This window comes from Vidua macroura, chromosome 5 (genome assembly GCF_024509145.1).
Source record: "Vidua macroura isolate BioBank_ID:100142 chromosome 5, ASM2450914v1, whole genome shotgun sequence".
NCBI classification, from domain to species: Eukaryota; Metazoa; Chordata; class Aves; order Passeriformes; family Viduidae; genus Vidua; species Vidua macroura.
In genome coordinates this window covers 45,478,325-45,495,230 of record NC_071575.1, presented here as the reverse complement: position 1 = coordinate 45,495,230, position 16,906 = coordinate 45,478,325, and the positions used below count along the sequence as shown (strand labels likewise).

General features: G+C 42.3%; 1 protein-coding gene across 3 annotated transcripts in view; it reads left to right on the top strand.

Annotated features, from left to right (window-relative positions):
• Positions 1-4,292: 4,292 nt before the first annotated feature.
• Positions 4,293-16,906, top strand: part of PDZRN4 (PDZ domain containing ring finger 4) — a 234,952-nt gene continuing 222,338 nt past the window's right edge. For all 3 annotated transcript variants that reach the window (XM_053977713.1, XM_053977714.1, XM_053977712.1), the window contains exons 1-3: positions 4,293-4,934; positions 7,252-7,338; positions 11,103-11,207. In XM_053977713.1, coding sequence (XP_053833688.1) covers positions 4,293-4,934; positions 7,252-7,338; positions 11,103-11,207 — 834 coding nt within the window. The remainder of the gene's footprint in view (positions 4,935-7,251; positions 7,339-11,102; positions 11,208-16,906) is intronic.

Sequence of the window (16,906 nt, the reverse complement as noted above, 5' to 3'; positions counted from 1 at the left end):
GGAAGGTGCTTTTATCCACCTGTTGTGTTGGAAGGTGCATATTTCAGATTAGATTGCCCTAAGGTGCCCTGGTGAGGCATCTTTGTTAGCTACAGGTGTTGTATAGGGACTTCAGTTGACTGCTGTATATTCTGCTGGGTAGCTTTAGCAGTAAGTAAAAAGTGAAAAACTGTTTCAGGACTTGCTTATGGCCATTTAGTGGATGAAAGAGGAAGGCCAAAACTCTAGACCTCCCACTTATTGGTTTTTAAGACTTGTTCGCATTTTCCTGGTGGCTAGAGTGGATTGTTGATTTATTTGGTGTCATACATAGTTACACAAACGTAGAGATCATATAGTGTCTTTGTGCTGGTGAATAACATAAAATACAAATATTTTCTGGAAGTAATCTTCTTCACTGAATGTGTGCAGCTTAATTGAATTTTCTTTCCTTAACTGATGAATGCAAATACTTGTTCAGGTTTCAGCAAAAATCTGTACACTCTCAGACTTGGACACTTCCCCAAACACTTTTACTGTGCTCAATGACAAACTATAGTACAGAAAGATTTCTTGCTGACTTAAAAATTGTAAACCTTCTGAGGTGATTCTTTTCAATAAAACATTAGTAATATTGTCTAACTGTATGCTTATAATCTTTTTTTTCCCCAAAGTGCAGTGAAAAAAAATCTTTCCAGATTTCTAATGATAACAGATTTTATTAGCAAATGCTCAGATCTAAGTTTTTATCTCAGAGTGAAATTGCTGAGTCTTCCTAGGTCTAGATTAGTTACAGCATTTTACTAGTGTGACTGGAAAAATAACCTTTTTGTGAAATACTATGGATGAATAATGGGCCAATTTTTTAATGAAAATGAGGGGGGAAATACAAAAATACATTTTTTATTCCCACATATATGAGTTCACAGGAAAGTTCACAGGATTTCCCCCTTTGACTTCAGTGGAGCCTGGAGCCTTACAGAAATCTTCAGTATTTCAGAGCAGTAATTCTTACTTTTTTTCTGATATTTTCATCAGAAGACTTGGAAAAGCTGTATAATTCATCCTTTAAGCTGTAGATCCTCTTAGGATGAAAAAAAAACTATGGGCAGATATTACCCTCTATTTATAATAGAAATAGCTCTTCTTCACGGCTCTGATGATCAGGAGCAGCTGGGGTTCTGTGCTGGTAAGGAATTCCTTCAGGGAAGTTACCCCCACCAAAATCCTCCCATAAAATGGGGGTGTGGGCGTGTGTGTGTGTGTGTGTGTGTGCGTGTAAGTACCTGTGACTAAGGAAGCAAATGCTTTCTTATCTCAAATTATTTTTTCTGCCTTACTGAGCAGAGCAAAAATGAATGTGTTAGAAGCTGTTGAAGACATGGACTGATCTGGGGACAAGGCACTGCACATTTATTTGATCCATGACTGGGTTCAGTCTGACTGTGGTGCTACCACAGCTGTCCCCAGTGTTCAGTAGAGCACTGCTGCTCCTATGCTCCTCAGCCTCGCTCCATCTCCCTAAATCTGCATTTCTTTCTTTGACCACCTCAGTGAACCCATGATTGGAGTGGCTGTAGGAAACTTGGAGCTGTGGGTGCTGAGACCTTGGAGAAGCAAAAAAAAAAATATATATATATAATATATTTATATATATATATATATATATATATATATATATATATATATATATATATATATATAATTATCTTGTCTCTTTAAGAATATTTCAGGACAGTAGGAAGATTGTGCTTTTCATTTCCTGATTGCATCAGAACTAATAGGACTAATTGTAGGAATTATCCTTTGTAAGCACATTGGTAACATTTGCATGTATTTATCCATGTGTATCCATTTCCATGAAGGTCTGGTATGCAGACAGCTGTTATCTTCAGATGAGTTTAGTATATTTGTCTGTATGACAGGTTCCTGCATTGGAAAATTGTTTCTGCTATCGACCCAGTTGCCTGTGCTTCCATCTGTGCTGACATCATGGCAAAGATAATTTCTTAGTCCAGCACAAGCAAAGAGAAAGTCAACTGCCTGGAACTGTTTTACCAGTGCACTGACATTATATCAATGCCCAAAGTGGGCCAGAAAGGACAGAGTTGTTTTTTTCAAGTATGCCTACCACAGGAAGCCTAAACCATTGTTTAATTAATCACCTAATCTAAAAGAATCTGAAAGGCTCCAAGGCTCAAACCTGGCTATCTCATTCCTATAACAGCATTTTTACTGGTGAATAAAATGTGCCAGGGAACCCAGAAGGACTTATGGCCTTGCCCTTTAGCCTCCACCTCCCAAAGAGGGCAGCCACCTCAAATTATCTCTTGGCACTTGCCCCTGCAGTGCTAATGCTGTGTCCAGCTGTGGTTTTAGAGGCTGCTCACACATCTTAACCAAAACCATTTCAAGAGTCACACTAAGAGAAGCAATACCAGTTTAACAGATCATGAACCAGTGTCAGGGCCTTTTCTCTGCCCAGTTTAATTTATGAATGAAGACATTACTGCCTGTGCTCAGACCTGAAGTTCTGGGCCATGTATAATGAGGCCAAAGAGATACATTAGGATACTGGGAGACAGAAGAGGATATAAACAAATAATGAGGCCAAATAAATAGTTAAATTCAAAAATGGAGAGGAGGACACTATTTTAAAATAATTTTCTATAACATTTTGGATGACACTGATTTGACTCCATGAGCAAAGCAATTAAAATCAATGGACAGATTATTAAAACCTGTATGAATAGCACAATTTACTCAAGGTTACAATTTACTCACTTGTTACTCAAGGTGTCTGATTTCCTTTTTCATGTGGGAGAATGTGATTCTGATTTGCAATGAAATATTGGATTATAGTGCATTGTCTTCAAGATGAGAAATATTTGACGGTGCAGTTCATTTACTTATTTATTTCATGGCCATGGTAATCCAACCAAAACTGTGGGTTTCTGTTTGACAAGTAGATTGGTTGTGCTTGTCACTAATATTTGTGTCTGTAGATGTTTTGTGAGGTATTGACAATCTTTTTTTAAGTAAATCATGAGTATACATAACATCTGCTATACCAGATTCAGTTCTAGGGGCAGGTATGTGCAGAATTTTCCTTCTTGCTTTGGGAAAAAAGAAAGTCTCTGCTGTATTGCCCACATTATGTCTTTTTAGTAATGGGAAAGAACCATTCATTAGTGGGTCTCAAAAGCCCCCATGGCTTTCCCAGAGGGATGCTCCTGAGATTCAGAATTTGAAGTAGAAATGGCAGAAATGGTGAGGACACACCCTGGCTCTACCTCAGAAGTTCTCAGCCCAGGAAATAACCTGTGATCAAGCCTGGACAGACCAAACCTGTCATCCTTTCCAAAAATGATGGTGTCTGATCCACATGTGAAGGAGTCCACTGAAGAAACCCCTCAGAGAGCTCCATCCCTCTCTGCTCTGGGAGGTTTTCCACAGGGCTGGGGGCAACAATCTGGCCCTGTGTTTTCAATAGTGAAGTTATGTGGGGAATGTGTTAGAGGTTTCATGTTGCAGTGTGTGTTGTGGGTTGTGCAGCAATGAAGGGGTAGAATCCAGGCGGCTATTGATCCTAACTACGCTTTTCCAGATTTTGATGTGTTTTAGCTTTTCTTTAAAGGAAAGTGTTGTTTATACATATGCTGTAGTTTAAGGGAGCTCAACAAATAATTTTCTTATCCTGACTTATTTCCTTTACGGTGTGGCAACAAAGAGAGCACTAGTACTAGGGATTTCAGGATTCTGTGCCCTGACGGATATCCCAAAACGGGAGGAAAAGAGAGGAAGAAGCCTTTTGGAGAGACATGAAACCGGCGTGCTCACACGTGCGCGTTATTTACCAGCACAAGTGTGCATCAGTCAGAGCCTGAGCGATTCGCTGTCCCGCAGCCTTTCAGCTCCCTCCCTCCGTCCGCGACCATAGCCCAGTCCCGAGTGACCCGCCGGGGACACAGCTCTCCCGCCGGGACAGTGTCCGCGCGGGAGAGGGCGGCGGGCGCGGCCCGAGCGGCGGCGCGTCCCCGCACCTCGGTCCCTCGCCCCGCCGCGAGGATGCTCCGGGAGGGCGGAGGTGGTGCCGGCGCTGGGCGTGGGGCGGTAGCGCCGCGGAGAGGGAGCTAATGCGAGAGGGTGGGGAGAGCCGCTGGGATCTCCGTCTCTGCGCTGCCGCCCGCCTCTCCCGGCGCAGCCCCGCTCCTCCGCCCGCCCCTCACCGCCGCCCGCCAGGAGCGGCTTCAGCGGCGCCGGGGCCAGGCCGGGGTCGCGGCGCGGAAAGTTTCGCTGTGCCCGGCCGCGCCATGGGCTTCGACCCGTCGCGGTTCGCGGGGCCGGTGGCGGCGGAACTGCAGTGCGGGCTGTGCGGGCGGGTGCTGGAGGAGCCGCTGTCCACTCCGTGCGGGCACGTCTTCTGCGCCGGCTGCCTGCTGCCCTGGGCGGCGCGGCGCCGCCGCTGCCCGCTGCGCTGCCGGCCGCTGGCGGCCGCCGAGCTGCGCCCCGTCCTGCCCCTCCGCAGCCTCGTCCAGAAGCTGGAGGTCAAGTGCGACTACAGCCCGCGGGGCTGCGGCCGCACCGTGAGGCTGCGGGAACTGCCCGCCCACCTCGCGGCGTGCCGCTACGGGCCGCCCGGCCCCGCCGAGCCGCAGCCCCTGGCCGGGCACCCCTCCGGCCGCTCGCCGGGCAGCTCGGCGGGGCAGCCGCGGGCGGACGGCGGGCACCGCTGCCTGCGGGCGCTGCGGGGCGGCGGCGCCCCGGAGCCAGGTCAGGAGCTGAAAAGAGAGGCCCTGCGCTGGAGCAGGAGGGAGAAGTCGCTGCTAGCGCAGCTGTCGGCGCTGCAGAGCGAGGTGCAGCTGACGGCGCGACGGTACCAGGCGAAGTTCGGCCAGTACATGAGCCACATCAGCAGCATCGCCCGGGACCTGGCGGGCGGCCAGCCCGGCAAGGTGAGTGCGGCGTCAGGGATCGGCGGGGCAGCGCGCCCCGGTCTGCGCCCCTCCAGCTGTGCTCTCCTCCAGCCTGCTTTGCCCGTGCCCGACTTGTGAACCACCGGCCGAGTGACGGGGCGGGCGGTGCCCCCGGGGCCGGCAGTCACCCCCACAGCAGTCCGGGACCCAGCCCGATCCCGCTGGCCATCCCCCGGGCGGTGCGAGCCGCTCCTGCCCGTCCCTCGCCTCTTTCGGGGAGATATAGCCGCCGGACCCTGTTGCCAGACGAAGAGTTTTATTTTTACTGATTTTTTTTAACACCTCCACTGGGGACACGCTTCTTGCCTATCCCTCTTCCGGCGCCCTTCAGTAGCTGAAATCCCGTGCTGCGGTGAGCCCAGGAGTGCTTGGCAGAGGCTGCAACCGAGCGCTTGCTCGGCCGGAGAGGATGGGGAACGGGCAGGAGGGGAGATGGCTTCGCTCCTGGGCTGGCAGCTGGCAAACGGGTCCTGGCTCCTCCGATCAGGGTATCCACATCAGACCGCCCCGCCTCGCAGGGACCCAGCTGCTCTTGCTTCTCATTTTGCCCCAGCTGGTACTGGCGGCAGCTCAGGAGCGTGGACCTGGCTTTTAACTTTTATTTGAGCAGCTGAGAAGTTGTTTTAAAAAACTTGAGTGTAAACTTATTGTAGACTTTGGAAACGATGGCGAAAGGACAGCAAAGCTTTGGGAGAATGGCATGACAGCTACCGCCGTTGATAAGCAGAGGCCGGAGCAGTGCTGCGCTCTCCCCTCAGATCTGAGGGCATTGCCCAGAGACCGACACTCTCCTCAGGCAAAACAAATCATGTGAGAATTGCGGTGAGCTGGCTTCACTTGCTATGATGGAGCTGGTTGTTTTTAAATTCCTGCCTGGAAGCTCACTGTGTAGGCTCAGGCATTGCTGATGGCAGGCGTGGTGAGAAGTGTTTTAATGCAAAGAATTTTTCTTTCTACCTAAATCTACCTGGGCCCTTGGGAAGCAAAATCCCAGGTGGAAAAGTTCTGAGCAGTGAAACTCACACCCGAAGAAGCAATGTAGTGTGCTGGGTATCTGCCTGCTGCATGGAAAATGAGAAAGGGGGCGTTGTTCACAGGACACCAGGATGCCTCAGAATACAGGTCTCGCAGGTCCTCGTGGCATTGAGTAACTCTGTTTGAAAACTTGAATATTTTTTTTTTTCCCTACGTTTCCTCTAGTTAGCTAGTCTGTGAAGTTTAGGTTGCTGGACCTGAGAGGTTGCTCATGCACTTGCTTCATCTCTTGGCAGATGAGCTAAGGTCATGTGGAGTGGGACAGCAGTGACTGCTAGGGTGGGGTGTGCGAGGAAAGCGGTGGCTGAAGCGGGAAGGAGAGCTGTCGGGAGTGTCGCTAAGGAGCTGGCCGAGGTGCGGGACAGGCGGGAGCAGCGCTCCGCCCGGGGCTCCCGCCGCTCCCCAGCGCCGCCGGCAGGTGTCGCTGTGGGCGCTGCCGCCCGGGCATCTCCGCCGCTCAGCGCTATTTACGTAGAAATTCACGTAATTACATTCAAATCTATCGTTCGGGCGTAAAACACGTCACTGGCACAGTTAATAGAATGTAGGTTTCAGCGTAAAATAAGGTAACTTGCTGTGCTAAGGCCTCCAATTTTTATTTTTTTAAAAACTTTAATTATTCACCTGGTCCACTGAAGGAAAAGATTTTTCTTTTCTCATTTTTAACTTTTACTCCGTTCATGCTTCTCAGTGCCTGCTTTATACTTTCAGCCTTTTTTTAGAATACAACCCATATTTTTACATTTTGGATTCTTTCTTTTTGGAGAGAAAAAGTTTGGGATAAAGAGCTGTTTTTCAGCTTCTCTGTGTTCTCTGAAAGTTGCTTTAAAATGTGTACTGGTAGGACTTTGGGGTCTGAAAATTATAATGTTGTGTGTTTTAATCTGTATGTTTAAAATGCTAACACTTATAGGGATTTTATGTTTATAGAGACTTCCAGACATTTGGAGCTCTGACTTCTTTCAAGTCAGGTGCCAAGCATTCCTCACACCTAAAATCTGTCCTTTTTTTTTTTTTTTTTTTTTTTTTTTTCCAGCTGAAGATAACTGGAGATAATCAGGTGTTACCTGCTAACTTTTCAGTGAATCATGACTTTTCCTTTTTTTTTTTTTCCCAGTGCCAAGTCTTTTCAGGCTAGTTTTCCTTCAAGCCTTATCTTATATATTCTCCAGCTAAAAATCTTGTGTGCAATAATGTTTTCATTTAATAACTTCTTGTTGAGACTGTGTTCTTTAACAATGTTTAATCTCTTGCTTCTTAGGGAGGAGTACGCAAACCATTAATGATCATGCTACACAGAGAAAACGACACTTTGGGATTCAATATTATAGGAGGACGACCCAATCAGGTAATGCAGAAAGTAACTGTAGGTGATTTTATCCACCTCTACTTTTATTGTACACACTGTTAATTAAGAGTAACTTTTGGTGACAGTAGGTATGGAATCGGTTCTTCAGATAGAAGAACTGTTTATTATCAGGTATATCTATAGTCATTGTTTGGAAGATGTTATCTCATGAGAATTGTATTATTCTTATTTTTTGGAAGGGTTTTTATAGTGGTTTTGCTTTAAAACTTTAGGCTGGTTTACACTCAGTTCCCAAGTGAATAATATGTATTCATGCAAACTGTTCAATGGAAATCTCTGGGACTACTTGTAAAAGTCATTGTTGCAGGATTAAGCCTTTGGAATTTTGTGAAACAGCTTGCTTTTTTTTTTTTTTTTTTCATTTACAGGAGAGAAGAAAATTTGCTTCTGTAGCTCAGATAGTTTAAGCACATGTCCTGTTCTCACATGCCTGCTTTCAGTTTTTCTTTATGAACTGAAATGGTTTTCACCAATGCTGTATCTTAATCTCATCAGTCTAGGTTTAGAAAGTTCATTGCAAACCATAGAATATGCATAAGGATCACTAGCCCCCACTTAGAATATATACATGAATATGCTTGCTTTTTTTTTTTTTTTACTTCATTTTTCCAGAAGCATTAATCAGTACTGTCATTGCATATGAAGGGTAAAGAAACCTGTTAAACTGGAAAATTAATAGTTGATTAAAAAGGGTTGGTAATAATTATGCACTGATCAGGTTCTTGTTAAGGGGAGAATTGTAGCCTTCTAGTACTGTTGAGGAGGGGAGTAGGACCCTGTTATATTAGTTTGGCAATCTTCTGCTCTAAAGCTATATTTAGTGGTGCCAAAGAGTCTGTTCCCATCAGTCCACTGTCTGTGCTGCAGTTACTGTTCCCTGTGGGTAAATATGAAGACCAGCAGTTTTCAGAGGTTGGGGCTGTAAATCCAAAGTGAGAGTTTCTTAGATTTTTCTAGTGGAAGGATAAGACAACAGATGGCTACAAGTTAAAGCACACATGCCATGATTATGTTCATATTTGAGTATAGCAGTAACAAAATTCAGACAATCTTTAGTTTGGATTGCATTGTGGTGTTTCTTACTTACATCTGTAGGAGAACTGCAGTGGAAAGGGAGCATGTGTTCAGTTTTCTTGGGATGACAACTGAGCTTCTTTAAAGGGCTTAGATGCTGACAGTGCATACTGCAACAGTGGTATGTATCACAAGCTGTCACTTTCTGACTTAATATTTTGTAATTTTAAGGAGTAAATGATAAATATATGATGGTCTATAGCACTGTGTGTTGAGAAAACTGCCGAATGGAGAAAAGGAAATTAATTTCTATGAACACTCATATTTGGAGACAAATTGGTGAGGTTGCAAGGCAGGGATGAGTCGCAGGTGGTTTTGAGTCTTTGAAGTTCAATTTGGAAATTCCTTTGCATTTTGTTCTTATTTTGACAAATGTGACTACCACAGGCTTTTGATTGGCATTTCCCAGGTATCAGTGTGAGACTCAGTGTATCTGGAGCTGAGGAGAGAACAGGAAAAAATGCTGGCATTGACTCAATTAGTGAAAATACAGAGTTCTGCTGGAAAGCTTAAATAGTGGAACAGGAATTGTTAAAAAGACAAAAGGAGTTCATGAAGGTGCTCTGTACATTCAGACTGTCCAGGAAAAAAGTGCCCTTGGTTGAAACATTGGCTTTTGCGAAAGAAGAGCAGAACAGTGATGTCTCTATATTAGTCATGTGCTTGGGGATGTGTTCTTCATCACGTTATTTGTGTTTTACAAGTGCAATGCAGCTTTTCTTCCATTGGAAAGCAGGTGACTCTTGGTGACTTGGGTAATGCACATAGATACTTTCTGTTGGCTGTGTTTATTTTCAGTCCATAATAGGCATCCCCACTTTACCTTCTACCTGAAGGAAGGAGGCAAGGAAAGGAACAACTCATCATAGGATCATCTTTTATTTTGTCAGAATGGAACTTGCTTCTCATAAGCATGTTTCTGAGAGGTGATTCATTACTCTGAGAGAGTGAGGCTGCTTTGAAGGGCCCCAGCTCTGTCTGGCTGGGAGGACTGTTTCCCCTGAGGACACCACATCAAAGCCAGGCTGGAGGGAGGTGTGCTGCAGGCACAGTTGCTGCACAGCCCCTGGCCTGTGTGACAGTGCTGTAGCTCAGTGTGCCTTGTGCTGTGCTTTCCTTCAGGAGTGGTGGGTACCAGCACATGCAACTGATGGGGACCACAAGCCACACTGAAATACCCCTTTTTTAAGCAGGTCATACATTGCTATTGAAAAAGCCAATGAAATTTCTGATGGAAAGAAATACAGTTTTATGTGGGTGAAGGTGCTATAATCTAACTTTTTGTTTTCTCAGGTTAAAACCAAACCAAATCCCTCTTGTATTTTCACTAATGGCCATTATGCTTCTTTTATCAGAGTTTCATTTCTTGCTGCTTAGATGGGAAGTCAGTGGAAATCTATTTGTTCATCATTTCAAAATATTGCTAGAACTGTTACTGTTTCCCTTTTGCTGCTTTTCTGACATGTATGAGTCTCTGTGAAAAATGGGGGAAAAATGAATTTATGAAAACATAATCTGACTAATATTTTGCTGAACAAATATTTATTGACCTTAAATCTACCTGGGTCAAGTCTCCATAGGAATGTTGCCACATTGTGTAAAGTATGTTTTACATATGTCTTCACACTTTTCTTAACAGAAAAAGTTATAAAGCATTTCCCTCATGAGTGTATAGGACCTAGACTAGAAACCTGTGCACATATGAACTGTGCTGTTGGTCAGGGAGTCACCAGTCACAGAAGGAAAACAAGCATCATATAAACTGCAATCCAAAGCATAAATCAGCGGGAAAAAAATTCCTTCAGTTATTGTTAGCTAGGTTATTATTTGTATAAACACTTAAAACCCTGTAAGTAGGCAGTGTCTGTTTGACATTAGTTCTTTATTAATAATTATTTAAAACTACTTTTAATTATCATGTGATGAAATGAAGTAATTCCAGCATGTACAACAACATCAGTTATATTGTTGCAGCTGAGGGGATAGCTTGTCTGTTTCAAATTTGACCTTATGTGAGTTGTACTTAGCATTGCATAGAGATCAGCTGGAGATGGATTCTCTTTTTGTCCACAGCTCGTCTGTATGGATTTCATAGTTGAGCAAGTTCTCAATCTCCCATGTGAAAAGGATTTATGAGGTTAACCAGTTCCAACCAAATCCTCTCACTGTTATGTGCCAGCTAACTAATGTCACTTTGTTCCTTGGAGCTTTATTTTCAAATGCAGTAAGGCAGTTTGCAAGCAGCAGTACTGCAGGAGCCCCTTTCCTTCTGAAAGAAACCCTTGTGCATCCATTTTTATCAGTGTCTTCCACTCTGCATTTATGTGCTAGTCACTGGCTGCTGTGAAGTCTGAGGTTTGCTCCAAGTATTTTAGTGGGATCGGATTACTGTTGCACACTGTGTCTCATTTAGACTAAAATAACCGGAAGTAAATGGATAATCTTATAAAAATTACTGGAATAGTTCATTAATTCTGTCCTTTTGATTAATAACTACTTTGTGTTAAGCAAGTTTAAAAAAAAAATCTCAAGGAGCTTAATTCTTAGCTAGAAAAATGAGCTGCATATGTCAGGTGGATTTACGTTTTTCATTGCTGCTGATTGTAGTAATATCTCAATTTTTGTACTAATTGTGGCCCTTTTTGCAATTCCCCTATTTCCTTGTACAGAACAATCAGGAGGAATCTGCTGAGGGAATTTATGTGTCAAAGATTTTGGAAAATGGACCTGCAGACAAAGCAGAAGGCCTGCAAATTCATGACAAGATTATTGAGGTAAGAAAGAGCCCACACCAATGGATTAGTCTGTCATATTATGAGATTAATAAAGGATTTGATGGTTTTCACCCTAAGTAGCTTGTAATTTTCCTCTTTTCTGTGTCTGAACATGATTCTTGTACACTGAACTGCTTGAACATTTCTTAGAATTAAAGACACAAGACGGATTTTTCCAACAAGTAATAAATCTACTTGTATTGGGATTAAGCTGATCTAGTGAAGTAAAGGTGTCAGCACTTAAATAGCAAGCAGTAGAAGCATTTTGTGTTTCTTTTCATTAAGCTGGGAAAGAAGACGAATGACTGGAAATTCACAGGTTTAGTGAAACTGATTTTGTCCTGTGTAGGGACTATTTCTCTGGGACAAGGCAGAGAAGATGGCTTGGTAAGCACTGCTGTGAAACTTCTTAAGCAATTAGAGGAAGTACTTCCTGCTGTATGATCAGAAGGAGATAATCTGTTGTTCTCACCTGGATCACTACAGCACTTTTATGGCCATGTAATATGCTAGCATAGAATTTTCAGTTTGCTCCTGCACTGTATGCTGTTTTTCTCATAAAATAACTATAAATAATAAAAGAAATCAGTAAGTCAATTGGAAGAATAGGTTGATGTCTAGACTGGATGTGTACCTGTAATTAGCCCTGTCAAGAAATCTCAGAGGAACAGTTTCCAGCTGAAATAGGCTCCTTAGGGTGCTGCCAAGACGGCATTTCCCATCACAGCTCTGACACAACTCGCAGTGACAGCATGTATTGCTAGCTGCTGGGTTTGTTTAGGCCACGTCACTCCAGCTTTGCAAGTTTAGAGGAGGCTTAGAAGCATGGTGTGAACTTGCCAGTGGGCTGGGTGTTTGAACAAAGACACATTAAATAAGTGGATTGGAAGACAAATGCAGAACTCTGCTGCTGGTTTCGTGTGTTATATCCCTGCTAAGGACTAAAAGCATAAGCTAAGAGTATTTGTATACTGGTATTGCTTTTAATGTTGGGAGCCTAGAGCAGTGTGTGCAATCAAATGAATATATTTTCTTGGAAGAATAAAGCTTATGCTCTTAGCTGGCAGATATATGCATCTCTAGGAGACACCAAGTGGGTTGAGCAGAACTGAACTTGCAAGATACCTCTTATACCTTACCTAAGGTACACAAAAGCTTTCAGATCTTTTTTTTTTTTTTTTTTTTGGATCAGCAGCCTTATGCTGTAAAGATCTATTTTCTTCTGACATTATTATTTCACTTACCACTTTGTATTTTGGGTTTTATTTTTACAGACTGACCAGATATGTAATTTCATGCATTTGCTCAACACTTCCTGCTTGAATTTAATGTACTTTTTTTTTTAATGTTTCTTGTTTTTTTAAAACAAAACAAAGTGGTTTTGGAAGAAGGAAGAAAAAAGTCACTAACCAGCATTTATTATATGTGAGTTCATACCTCAAAATGTCACCATAACTGATGCTTGATTTTTGTTTGTTGAAAAATTCTGGCTGCATAAAATCATACTGAAACAGATTTCAGTTCTATGTGATGTTATAGATCCAATCTAGCATAAGTATTCATTCAGCTCTGAATGGAGCACTGTATTAATATGCAACATATTTGTATGTAACTTTTGTATTCAGTCAGGCATTTTAAAGTATTTTGGATTAGGCCAAAATTTCTAGTATATGTTTCAGTGTTTCAAAATTTATTAGACCAAAATAAAAAGAGGAGGAGAAAATAAGTAATTATTCCTTCATGCTAGATACAGGAAACAGCTGGAGTCAGAACATTGAATTTTTCCTTTCCCATGCATAGCTATCAATGTCTTCTTGCATTGGGATGCCCTGCCAGCTCTGATGTGGTTTGTTGTGAGACATCATTCTGAAAACTTTTGCTGTGAGGAAATAATCAGGGTAGTGAAACTACTTAAAAAATGTTGGCAGGTATATGGGATATGAGTTTTGGTGAGAAGCTGATAGGATGTGGGACTCCTTATTGTTTCTTTTCACTTTTTTGGTGGTCTGATCTAATGGGTGATATTTTATGGGGCCATTCTTCAATTGTCAAGAGCAGAAGGAACTGATGTTATTTGAATACTCTTTAATAGCTTAAGTCATTTGTTTGGCAATGGGATGCCCAGGGTGTTTCTAGTAATGTGTATCTAATGGGATAATGGACAGAACTATCCCGTTGAATCAGAAAATCTTTTCTCAAGGCATATTGCTAAATAAAGAAGGTAATTTGTTTCAGTGGTTTATCACATGTTTAACAAAAATTAACTGCACATGGTTGACTATGGTGAGTTATGCACATTTCAGATGACCATCTCGTGGGCAAGCTAGTGCAACAAATGGATTTCACAGTCCTATGGGACTGGCAGATAGAATTGAGAGCCAAGGCTGGTAGATATAAATAGTGTTGCCTTTTATTTTATATTTATCATTATCTATGCAGCAGTATTGCCAAATAATTAAGGTACTTGGAAGAATGCCAAGGGAAGGAATCAGATTTCTTTCTTGAGGTATTTATTCTAAGTGTAAAAGTGCTATACAAGTGACTTGAGTTGCTGGAAGTTTTTGAGATTAATTTGCCCAGGCCATAGACCCTCTGACACTTTCATTTGAAGAAGGTTGGTGTTTATTGGACTTTACCCTCAGGGGAGCATATTTTGTGCATGAGGACCCGAAAGCTGAAAGAGATGCCTATGTGCTGGCAGGGTGGTGGTGTTTGAGATTGACAGGGTGACAGCCCCAGATGCCCTGTGTCAAGGGACTGCAGCTCTTCATGGGGGACGGTCACAGGACCCTTCCTGATCATTTTCACTGTTCTGAAGAACAGGTTTCAGGCACAGCATTAGACTCTTTATTAAAGGTTAACACCTCTGTGAAAAAATTACTTGTTTATGCAGTATAAAGCTGATCTGGAACAGTGATGTGCACAAGCAACACATATATATATATATATATATTTCCAGGAATCCTATAAGCCCCAAATGGTCTTTATGTTTTCATCAAGAATAAACCCTATGAGTTACCTTTATGTAGCAGGTTCCTGCAGATGTTGTCATCTTCTGATGCTTTCAGAAGCTTTTATTCAAAAATGTAGATCCCTAAAATTGATACTGCATCATGTTTTCAAGGACTACAACTGTTCACATTCTGTAAAATGCATCTCATAAAAATAGATGCAGCACTGATATCTGTGACTCCGAACATGAAACCCTTGGATATAAGGAGTGGCATAAAGCCACTGAGCTCTAACTTTTGGATCTCTGCCTTCTTCCTTTCCACCCTGCCTCTGAATCCTGTCAAGGGGAGACAAGCAGCAAGTAGTGCACAGGGCTGTTTATTAGTCAGTGCTAGTTCAAAGAATTCTGTTTGCTTCTAGGAGAAAATTATATTACTAAAGTATGTTTAGAATGGTTCTCAGTTAAATAGCTCAGCATCATTTTACCTCCCCTTTACTGCATGCTAATCAATCCTACTCAGTAAATTCATTGCTTATCTCTGTTCATGATTGATTACCTCCTCAAGGAAGCATAAAACAGCTATGACCCTTAGCAATATTACTGATACACAGAAGTGTTTCACTTGCTACTAATTAATGCTGAAAGCAGCTCTTTCCAGATGGAGGAAAACTATCTCAATTTGCAGACAGTTCAGCTTCACATAAATATGGCACCACATTGGCCAGCTCTCCAAGCAAAATACTTAATGCCTAGTTACCAAGCTAGTCAGAACTAGTTCTTTGAGTTGGTGTTTTTTTTTGGTTTTTTTTTTTGTTGTTGTTGTTTGTGTGACATTAATTGTACAGATATTGGTATGTGGTGTCCTCTGTTTTTAAGCTCAGCTTTAGAACAAAAAACAGCCTCATGATTGTTTTTCTCACATGGTCTTCCATTCTCTAAGTCACAGTCCCTTGCAGAATACTCTTTAATCACTTCAATGTTGTACAAAAAATACATGACCAGGACAGAATTTGCAATCCAGATAAAATTTCTGATGGCTTTGGGGTTTTTTTTTTTCTTAAAAAGAACATTTTTTTCATCAATTTGAGGAAAAGGAGCAACTGTTAATTAACATTGCCAAAGAAGGTTTGCCATATAACAAAACAGCAATGAAAAACTTTGTATGCAAATAAAAAGGGCTAGGTTGAAGTCCAAAATATTCATATGTGGAAGTGTAAGCACATCATCAGCTGAAAGGCTCAAGTGTTTTTCTGTTCCTTGCACTGCAAGGAAAAGACTTCTGTTCTTTAACAGAAGTAAAATGAGGATATTGGCCCTTCGCATTTTAGTCAGTTGATTCTCATGAATTAAGCAGGCATGGCAGAGAAGAAGGGAAAGGAAACAATTTTTAGTTTGGGATCTTTAAGTCTGAAGAATAAGACAGATGCATTTATAGACCATGACTGTGTATTTTGCTCATGCAGCCTGAGCTCCATAAGTGGATGATAAATAAGGTTTCATCCTGTATTCCATGTTCCCCTTTATTCTTTCCAGTTTTTTGGAGAGTCATCGCACAATGGCTTTGAAGCACATGTCAGCAAAACCAGTTTCAATAAAGATGAAGTCTTAAGGCTTATCCTGGCAGAAGTAACTTACATCTGCTAAGTGCCTACACAGAGACTTTTTTAACTATTGCCAGACTGCTGACTGTGCTGTGTGTCTGTCTTGTGATGTTTTATCTTCTGCATGTTTCTGTCATTACACTCACTATGTTGCTCAAGCAAAATCTTTGATACTAGTCATGTTTATTTGGCTAAGAATTTCCAGTGTCAGATTCTGTCTGTAGAAGTAGTGAGTCTTAAAATGTCTTGCTGGGATCAGAGCCAGAAGATTTGGGATGACTTTGAAACAAAGCTGCACGAGATGTGGCCAGTAGAATTTGTGTGGTAGCTAAGAAAACTTAATATAACTAATTTTAGTGGTGTAGCTTTCAGTGCATCAAAATATGCCTTAGCTGTATTAATTTCACTTAAATCTGTAACAAATTTATAATATTATGCAGGTAACCAGGTTTGGCACCTGCAATCATTAGATAACTCCTAATTAGTGTGACAGATCCCTGGCATAATAAATTAGTGAAACCGCAGGCTTAGAAATGTCTGCAGAATCTTTTCACCTCTCCCTCACCTGTTGAGATACAGGTTTTTGGATGCCTGTAATCTTTCATCTGTCTGAGTAAATTTTTTAAGTCAGGTGTGACCTGGTCTGCATAACTTCAGTTGAATTGGAGCTGCTGCCTCCACTGGCTTTTTTGCTTAACAGAAAGCCTTAGAGTGCTTTTCCAAAAAGCAAGAGATCCTGGTTGTGGTCCCTGCCTGAAAAGGATTGAATTTACCTCTCCAAGTAATTGCCTTTGTTACTAAGGCAGAGGCTCTCCTGTGTTAGACCAGCATCCACCCATCCTCCTCAAACAGAGCTTGGTGCCAGCATGTGTTTAGAGAATCAGGAGTTTCCAGTGGTAACCTGGTATGAAATAGACACTAGTTTCAGGGAGCTGTATCTGGAATACTGGTCCTACCCTTTTCCAGGTAAGTGGTTGTGACAATACACAAGAATTTCCCTCTTTCTTCCACAGTCTTGTGTCTTACATGACACTTTGTTTAATGATACTTGCATTTCTAACTTCATAGTGCCTTGACTTTGGGAGGGGAGATAGCAAATGCTGTTAACCAGGAAATCCTCTAGCTAGGACACTTTTTAAATGTGA